This window comes from Lampetra planeri, chromosome 62 (genome assembly GCF_965212315.1).
Source record: "Lampetra planeri chromosome 62, kcLamPlan1.2.h2, whole genome shotgun sequence".
NCBI lineage: Eukaryota > Metazoa > Chordata > Hyperoartia > Petromyzontiformes > Petromyzontidae > Lampetra > Lampetra planeri.
The window spans coordinates 1,201,603-1,211,328 of record NC_136168.1 but is presented as its reverse complement, the minus strand read 5'-3'; the positions used below and the strand labels follow the sequence as shown (position 1 = coordinate 1,211,328).

Here is a 9,726-nt window from a genome sequence, read left to right as displayed (position 1 = left end):
AGCACGTCTATACCCAATGCTTGAAAGTGCTCAGATATCAGCAGCATCAGCAGCATCAGCAGCATCATCATCAGCATCAATGGCATTGGCGGCAGCGGCATCAGCGGCATCAGCAGCGGCATCGGCAACGGCAGCAGCAGTCGTGTACATCAATAGACGCATATATTCTTACACTTGGAGAATATCTGTGACACACGGTGCTTTTTTGCAAAAATAATGACTTAACTTGCATTAGCCAACTTAACACAAGTGAAAAAAAAACGTATAAAAATTTTCTCAGGGTAAAACAAAAATAGGCACTTTAATCAGAATAGCAAGAACACAATCCCATGACTCTCCATTGAATGAGAAACTTGTCACAGACACAACAGTGCGTGCAGGCTGGAAATAAAGAATAATTGTTCCTCGCGAAACTATTAGTTTTGATTGGCAACAGGTGCTACTGTGACCTCTACATCAGTCCTCCCATCATGCCTTGCATGCACAGGGCATCACCATGTCATGTGACTAGTCGAAACCCATATAGTCACTTGCCACATGACATGGTGATGTCACACCTCCGATTGGCACGGTTGGTTAGGTGCAGTGCTAAAGTACAACATACACCGCACCTCTGATTAGGATGCTTACGCTACGTACGGTGCGAAAGTTCAACACACACATACACTGCACCTCCGATTGGCCCGATTGGCACGGTTGGCTATGTACGGTGCAAAAGAAGTTGTTAATCTCATGGTGACGAGATGCTAATTCCCTCGCCTGGTATGCAGGAGGTCGTGAGTTCGATCCCGACCCTGATGCCCGCAGTATATTTGGAGTTTGCATGTTCTCCCCATGGTTGCGTGGACTTTTATCTGGGTCCTCCGGTTTTTCCGTTCACATTTAGAATCAACGTCACACGTATAGAGTATTTGGCTAATACTATACATTTCCACATGATTGGCCACTTCATTGAGCTATGATTGTGGCCAGGTCGCTTCTGAAAAAGAGCTATCTAGCTCAGTGGGCCAAATCTAGTAAAATAAAAAATAGTTTAGTTTTAAAATAGTTTAGTTCTACAGTATCTCACTAAAGTTAACAATGAAGTCAGCTTACGTAAGTTTTAAAGACATGAACGGAACATTTACGAAAAGAAAGCAGTTCAAGAACTCTGCAAACTCCTGAAACAAGCAAGTGCACTCAGCTGCAATCAGCCTCCAAAAATCACCAGGCAAAGCCAGAGCCCTGTGCTGCCCAGGAATACTCACCAACTCACATTCGCTCATTTGGAATTATGCGATCTTTCATTAACTTTAGTCCCGACTCATTTCCCGTTCAAACGTACGGTTCCAACTTAATAGCCTGCGGTACTCGGGATTTGGCAGGACTGCAAAAAACAACAGGGGGGTGAATCTCTCTGGAAAGGGGTGAGAGGGGGAGGAGGAGGAGAGGGGTGAGAGGGTCAGAAGAGGGATGAGAGTGAGGAGGAGAGGGTAAGAGTGAGGGTGAATGGGGTGAAAGGATGAGGAGCAGGGCGAGGAGAAGGTGAAGAGAGGGGCAAGGGTGAGAAGGGTGAGGGTGAGCAGGGTAACCGTGAGTGGAGTCAGGGTGAGGAGCAGCGGGGTGAGGGTGAGCAGGGTGCAGGTGAGGAGGAGCAGTGTGAAGGTAAGCGGGATAAGGGTGAGCGGTGTGAGGGTGAGGGCGAGCGGGGTGAGGGCGAGCGGGGTGAGGGTGAGTGCGGTGCTTGCGACCGCATTCCTGTCGAGCGGAGTGGCAGCAGTGCGGAGCGCTGGCACCAGCGCCGCCAGCGTCCCGCTAGGCGCTGGCCAGGCGAGAGTAAGCGTGGTCGTCCTTGATGAGGCCTGCAGGTGCGGTCACGCGCACAACAAACACGATGGCACAACGAGAGGAGCGTTAACAACGACGACAACGAGCAACGGCAACCAACCTAGCCAATCGTGCTTATCGGAGGTGCGGAGGAGCAACAAACTAAACACAAAAAGCAGTTCTAAAAAATTAAGTTTTCAATCTAGATGATGATTTAATAGTGCGTAGCTCCCAGTGGCTTCCTAGTATTGGAAGGGCGTTGCAGATGGCCGCAGAAGCGCATCCAAAAGTGCCGTGCGATGCGGTGACCGTCTTTGTTCGATGGCCAGCCAAAAGCCGCTGCTGCTGTGAGGATGTTTGCGATTTGATGGTTTCTGCTCCTTGATGAGATCAGCAAAGTATTGTGGTTAAATGTGGCAAGTACTTTGTGTGTAATAAATTCAACCTTATAATATATTCATTCAGCAACCGGAAGCCAATGCAGCTCGGCGACCACTGGACGGACTTTTGGAGGGAGGAAGGCTCACATTGCCTTCCCATAACATTTAAAGCTTTCGTGACTGCAGGGATTCATATTCTTGGATCTTTCGGGAAAGTCACGTAGAAGGGAAATAATAAAATAATCTAAATAAAACAATAAAATTCTCACGACGTTTCGGCCACAACATAAGCATATTTTACTATTTCCCTTCTATATGACTTTACCGAAAGATCCAAGAATGTAACATTACTTTTCACTTATTTTATTTATTTTTATTTACTCACCCCTCTTATGCTATTTCGATCCTGACCCTGACGCCTACTGTATATTTGGAGTTTGCGTGTCTCTCTCTGCCTAATCGCAGGGATTTTTCTCTGGCTCCTCTGGTTTTTCCCTCCACATTTAGAATCTACGTCACACATTTAGATTATTTGACTGCTATACATTTACACGTGATAAGCCACTTCTTTGAGCTATCATTTCTGATAGCCAGGTCACTTCATAGTTTTTTAACAGTTTAATTTTGTGCGTGGTTGCCATTTATTATGGTCAGTCGGTGCTAGCCACTGTAATGCGCACCGACGCCAAACGTTAATGAGGGCGATAGGGGCACGTAAAATAAAATAAATATGTAATCGCTCGATCGATGACCACATCCATAGAGCAGGCTATGCTCACACGCTGGAGGTTGGCTGCACGATGGAAAACGCGGACTCGAATCCCCTGTAAGCCTAACGGTGGAAGGGGGGGGTGTCGGCGATGACGAGAGTCTTTTTCTTTCTAACACCGTTTGCTTTGTTACTCACGACGGAGACGGTCGTCCGGTTCTCCAAAGGGCAATTTGGTGGCGTTGCCAAGTGAACGAATTTACAAAAAACATTTTTTTCCGATTAAAAAAGTCAACGACGTTGAGAATCAGCAGCCGTGGGTCGGGGTTCGCGTGCTCGGCTCGTCCGCATTTCCCACGTACAGATTGACAGCGGCGAGATGCATCATCAGGATGCACGCGACCGGGTGGCTTGGTCCTCACGACCGAGTGACTCGGTGACAAAGCGGGAAGCTCTCACCTTGTCTATGTGCAGCTACACTAGGAAAGGAAAAAAATGAAGATAGAAAACTAATTTCTTTACAACTCCTTTTGTGTTTAATTTGTTGTCCTTCCCCACCCGCACCTCCCATTAGTACTGTTGGCTACGTTATGGTCCCAAAGAAGTTCGACATGCATACATACGTATGTTGTGTGTCGCAGGCTGTGCAACTACATTTTTAAGCTTTGTTCATTGGAAAATAAAGCGTTTTAAAATATTCCTTCGAATGCCGCCACCACGGCACCACGACACCACGACACCGACGTTCAATGACGCGTGAACGAATTTTTATTTTTATTTACGGAGGTAAAAATGGCGAGTGACATCACCGGAATGCCACGACGACTGATCTATCCACGATGTATTCAAATCTGCTTTCTCGTTCAACACAAGATTTTGTGACAATCTCGGTGCGACTCCGCAAGAGCTCCTTAGAATCCCACAAAACGCTGGCACTGTGACTTATTAACGACCAGATGTGCGCTTTGCCAGACGACGGTGTGCAGCAGTCGAATAACAACGAGAGAGACATTCACCGTATTTCTTTCGGATCTCGTCGTGTCTTGCCTTACGATCGGCCCGCCTGTCAAAACACACGCACGCACACCACAAAAGAGGATGCGGGTTTATTTAAAAGAGTACGAGAAACATTTTTTTATGTTTTAAATCAAACCTCCTTGCCAAACCATAGTAATTCGTAGTCTGTGTCAAACTTTGCCAAAAAATAAGACTGTAAAGTGGGGGTACTGCAAAAGAAAGCACTGTTAATAATTACTCTTAGGTTTTTTCGGTAAAGTCACGTAGGTAAACATAAATAAAAATAATAAATAATAAAAATAATAGAAATAAAATAATAAATCACGATGTTTTGGAGGCAACACAAGTCTCCGTCATCAGGTGGGACCGTCACAGCTAAAATTTACTGTATCAAGTGAGGCAAAATTCCAAGAGGGGGAGGGGGGGGGGGAGGGGCTTATCTGAATGTGGTAGCCAGTGAATGGAACGTGTTGGGGGATGGGCGGGGCTAAAAGAGAACAATCGGTGTACCTCGACTTCGGGTTGTAACCGGTGTTGGCTGACAATCCAAATACAAAAAAGGTAGTACTGTTAAACGCTGGGGATGTCAACACTCGGTAAAGTATAATAATTAATAATTATTAATAGATGTTGATTCCCCAGCTGTATATTTGGATTTTGCGTGTCTCTCCCTGTGGTCGCGTGGATTTTTCTCCGGGTCCTCCGGTTTTTCCCCCCCATGTTCAGAATCGTCACGCGTTTAAGAGTATTTGGCTCCCGCTATGAATTTCCACGTGATGATAAGCCCACTTCCTTCAGCTATCATTTGTAATAGCAAGTTCGCCACTGAAAAATAGTTATGTAGCTGAGTGGGCATTCGTTTTATAGTTCAGTTTACTATTTCTATTCCTATTATTTAATTTTATTTTACTAGGTAAGGCCCACTGAGTGACCTGGCAACAAATGCTAATCCAACTAAGTGGCATATCAGCACGTGAAAATGTATAGCAGCCAAATATTACAATTTCATATATCTAAATGTGGAGGGAAAAACTGGAGGACCCAGAGAAAAATCCACGCGACCACAGGGACAGCATGCAAACTCCAAATATACAGCAGGGGTCAGGGTTGGGATCGAACCCACAACCTTCTGTATACCAGGTGAAGTAGTTAACATCTCGCCACCGTGGGAATGTGAATAGTTTGAGGTCAAGATGTTCTCAACCCCGCTCATTGGATGAGTGCGCTTTTACGCCACCGTCTTAATCAGCGATGGATGTGATGATTAACAAATCGCCGTAACACTGTTGTAAAAATCCTGCCCGATTAAAACGCCACTTGTGAAGCGCGCAACGACGCGTTGATTTGTCGTGCGAAACGTCTTGCCATGCTCACAACGCAATGCGCACAGTTGTGTGTGCAGAAATCGGTTGCCTACGATCCGTCTTGATTTCAATGTCACCAGTTCTCTCAAATCTCTGCAGCTGCTAGAGGCAACACATTCACCACTTCATAAATAAAAAAGAGAGAACCGACTCTTGGAATCAAACGCCGATCGCGAACTGTGACAAGTTGTGGACTCACTGGGGTGGCACTCCGTCATGTTGCCATGATACTGCCAATGGATTTAGCGGTTTGTTGCGCGGTGACGAGTTCACGCAAGTCGGCATGCGACTACCGATGCCGGCTACTTGCACGCTGGAGGGGACGAGGGTGGAGAGGGGCAGCCATACCTCTCCTCGCTCTGCGCGCGCCGCTCCTCCTGCTGCTGGTGGAGGCGCACATCCTCGCGAGTCGGGCCGCTGTGGGGGCGCAATCGCACCACCACCACGCAGCACACCACCACGCAGAACACCACCACAGATACTCAGCACACCGCCACCACACAGCACAGACACAGCACACCGCCACCACACAGCACAGAATGCGCAGCACACCGCCATGCCACCAAACAGCACACCTCCACCACACAGCACACCGCCAGGCACAGAGCACACAGCCACCACACACCACCACCATACAGCACACCGCACCAACACGCAACGAAATTATTAACTTGGAAACATTTATGTTTTTCACATCATACGTACTGAAATTGTGGACATAGTAGGATGGAAAATTTTCGTGCATTAACAACTGTTAACACATGTGCAGACAGGGCGGCCATTCACCATAATGCTCATCCATTGGTCACTTAAGACTCCAATTAACTGGGTCTCCATTCACCGTGACAGGGTCTCCCATTCAGTGACTGGGTCTCCCATTCACCGCGACAGGGTCTCCCATTCAGTGACTGGGGCTCCCACTCACTGACTGAGGATCCCATTCCCTGTGCCTGAGGCTCCCATTCACTGTGACTGGGTCTCCCAATCACCCTGACTGAGGCTCCCATTCACTGTGACTGACGATCCCAATCACTGTGACTGGGTCCCCTATTCACTGTAACTGAGTCCCCTATTCACTGTGACTGAGGCTCCCACTCACTGTGACTGAGGATCCCATTCCCTGTACCTGAGGCTCCCATTCACTGTAACTGGGTCTCCCAATCACCCTGACTGAGGCTCCTATTCACTGTGACTGAGGCCCTCATTCACTGCAAGGCTCCCGTGCCCTGTGTCACTCGACATCACCTCTTGCGGGAGCGGCAGCAGCAGTAGCAGCAGGTGGCCAGGCCCAGGAGGAGGATGCCTCCCACCACCGACATGGCGATGATAAGAGCCTCAAAGTTCACTGCGGACACAGCAAATGGCACACGCGCACGCAATGCCACGTTATTTACAGTAAACTCTCAATTATCCACGTTAATCACTGGGAGGATGGCCACGGGAAAAAAAAAAATCGCCGATAATTCACAAATATACATTTTCCGTGGATCTCTATACCAAAAACCACTGATATAGGTGTACATTATGTTTAAGTTTCTCTGCCATCCCACAGTTTCTCAATTAAAACTCAACAAAAGAAATGATCGGATAAAGCACTCAAAACGAAGCACAACTGAAAATTTCGGTTTAGAACGAATACTCACGATCGACCGGTTGATGCGCGTGCTCATTGATAAAACTTTCCTGCTCCTGCACAGTGGATAACAGCAGAGCCATGCCAATCAACATCAATCAAACTCCGCCCACTGTTGTAAAGATATGGCATCTACTGTACTCTAAAGGCAATCACGTAGATTTCAGATTAACTGGAGCACATATTTGTTCGGTTTAAGCACGTGACTTGGAAATACACTTTTCCAAGAATAACAATGTATAAATGTTTTTAGATGATTAATTTTGGCATCATGGAAAATCTACGAGTAATTAATTTATCATGACTTAAAGCTTTTGTGACTGCAGAGATTCATCCTCTTTGGGTCTTTCGGTAAAGTCACGTAGATATAAAAATAAAAAAAATCACGATGTTTTGATCACAACACAAGCAATCGTCTTCAGGTGAAAAAAGTACAGCGAGAGAGCTGCTGAAGCAGGATGTTTTTAGGCCTGAGATGGGTGCATTCCAAGGGTAAGTGGGAAGGGTTAGAGATGGTATTTGCATGGAAATGTAAGATCGGAGGGTGCCGAGGCTGCGGGGGTGGCCATTATATTGAGAGAGATTAGCATGTCAATGTATTGTGAGAACGGAGGGCACACTGAGGCTGTGAAGGTAGCCATTGTATTGTGAAAAAACGAGAGCCACCGCCACATCGACGGAAAGAAGCATCGGTGACTATGCTAGGAAGACATCCAGCCTGTCAATGCAAAGACCTCCAACCTGGCAATGGAACTCAGAGAGTCGGAAATAACTGCTAAAATCGGCAGGTAGGATGGAAACATCAGAGCCAGTTATGACTTAAACTGGTTAATAACGTCCTACCAATGATTGCTCAGTTTGTACCCATCTTCTCGGTTGAAATTGTGTCTGTGTTTATATATATGAATGGCTTCATGAACGAATCTTTGTTGATAGCCAGTGGGTTTGCAGAGTACCTTCGTCTTGGAAAAATCTATTTTGTGTGTGCCCACAGCGTTAAAACAATGATCAGCCACAACCACGGCCGATGTATTGGTCCGATCGTGTTTCAGATCTGCCTTATGTTCACGAACACGGTCTGAGACATATCGCTTAGTTTCCCCAATGTAACTACTGCCGCAGACACAACTTAGTTTGTAGACACCGGGGTATTGCATGTCAGGGATAACATCCTTCATAGATGGGATCAGATCACGAATTTTATGTACTGTGTTGAATCAAACCTGGATCTTGTGTTTGCTCATGATTTTGGAAATCTGTTTGGTGACCCCTGCTATGTATGGCAAGGTGATGGTTTTTATTGGGTCCTCAGATGGTTCTCTCACAACGGTTTGGGTGACAGCTTTACGGATTGTGCAGTCCGAATATCCATTCATCTTGAGGGCTTGGTGTACGTGCTCCAGTTCACTGGCTAGGTGGTGATGGTCGGAAATGCAACGAGCCCTATGGTGTAGAGTTTTGATGAGGGACTTCTTCTGGGCTGGATGGTGGTGGGAGTCAGGTTTTAGATAGGCATTCATGTGGGTGGCTTTCCTGTAGACAGAGTGTCCCAATGAACCATTTGGTCTCTTTTCGATTAAAACATCCAAGAATGGTAACTTGCCATCCTTTTCCACCTCCATGGTGAATTTGATGGCTGGGTGTATGAAATTGATGTTGTTGAAGAATTGGTTCAATGCTGGCAGGCCATGTGGCCAGATGACGAACGTGTCATCTGCGTATCTCTTCCACAAGGATGTAGGATGGCTATACCAAAATCATTAGAGATCCCACCAACCGCCTGGTTACGAAAAGCAACAATATCATCACTGATTCGACATCGTTGCATGTTAATCCATCAACACCGCTCCAAAGGCTGTGACCTAGTCCAGTGATTGGCACCGTATACGTGACGACAAAAGCAGCTTTGCTTGATTTCAGCATTAAATATTATATGCAGTACATTATACACTACATATAAACAATGAAAATACTGCACGTGTGTAAATCACCCCATGCAGAATCTTCGACATTGGAGTGGTAAGTACAGTACAGTAAACACAGTAACTTTTTACAGGATATTTATTTTTGTCTATTTGTATGTTTACTTATGCAAATTTTACATCGTAAACAAAAAGACAAAAATAACATATACACGACACCTAAAAACATGTTATAAAAGAATGTGCAAAAATAAGCTATTTTAAATAATGATTGAGTGATTATGCAGCGTTTTTGAAAATCCGGCACCCCCCCACCCCCAAAGCCGCTGGATAATCGGTAATCGACTGAAATTGCCTTTTAGATATCCCTAGAGCATTGGAAGGAGTGATCAAAAAGGCTATGCCGTTGCAGCCACCACCAACGTTGTGGAACAACTCTCGCTTCCTGCCCTTAACATCGTGACATCTTCCTTGGAAAAAAAACATATTCCTCAAGCAAGAAGATGAGCGCTGGACAACAACCACGTTTGCAAACGTGATTGGCAACTTTTGTCATTATGCTTGTGAAGTGACATACTAGGTGTCACTAGAGGGCAGCAAGTGACAAATGATACTGTAGGGGCATAACCCTGGCAACGGTGAGAGAGGGTGAATGAGGACATGGCCCTTGGGTGAACCCGGGAGGACACGTGACCGGACAAGGTGGAAGGGGCTACCCCCCAAAGGGGGTGAGAGGGACACGTGATGGGGAACCAGAACCCTCGAGAAGAATCTGGAATGGGGCGTGGCCCCGGTGGAGCCCCTGGCCACGCCGGGACGGATAAAATCCCGGTGAGGAGAAGCAGGCAGGGTTGTCGTTGTTGCTGTCCGAGGAAATGGAATCCGCCAGCCAGGT

The 9,726-nt window shown here is 46.5% G+C and overlaps 1 protein-coding gene across 2 annotated transcripts in view; it reads right to left on the bottom strand.

The window, feature by feature from the left end:
* Nucleotides 1-271: 271 nt before the first annotated feature.
* LOC144736731 (pituitary tumor-transforming gene 1 protein-interacting protein-like) overlaps nucleotides 272-9,726 on the bottom strand; it is a 30,474-nt gene continuing 21,019 nt past the window's right edge. For both annotated transcript variants that reach the window (XM_078619369.1, XM_078619368.1), the window contains 4 exons: nucleotides 6,522-6,621; nucleotides 5,625-5,693; nucleotides 3,912-3,958; nucleotides 272-1,841 (listed from right to left, as the gene is read on the bottom strand). In XM_078619369.1, coding sequence (XP_078475495.1) covers nucleotides 1,795-1,841; nucleotides 3,912-3,958; nucleotides 5,625-5,693; nucleotides 6,522-6,621 — 263 coding nt within the window. In that variant the 3' untranslated portion in view covers nucleotides 272-1,794. The remainder of the gene's footprint in view (nucleotides 1,842-3,911; nucleotides 3,959-5,624; nucleotides 5,694-6,521; nucleotides 6,622-9,726) is intronic.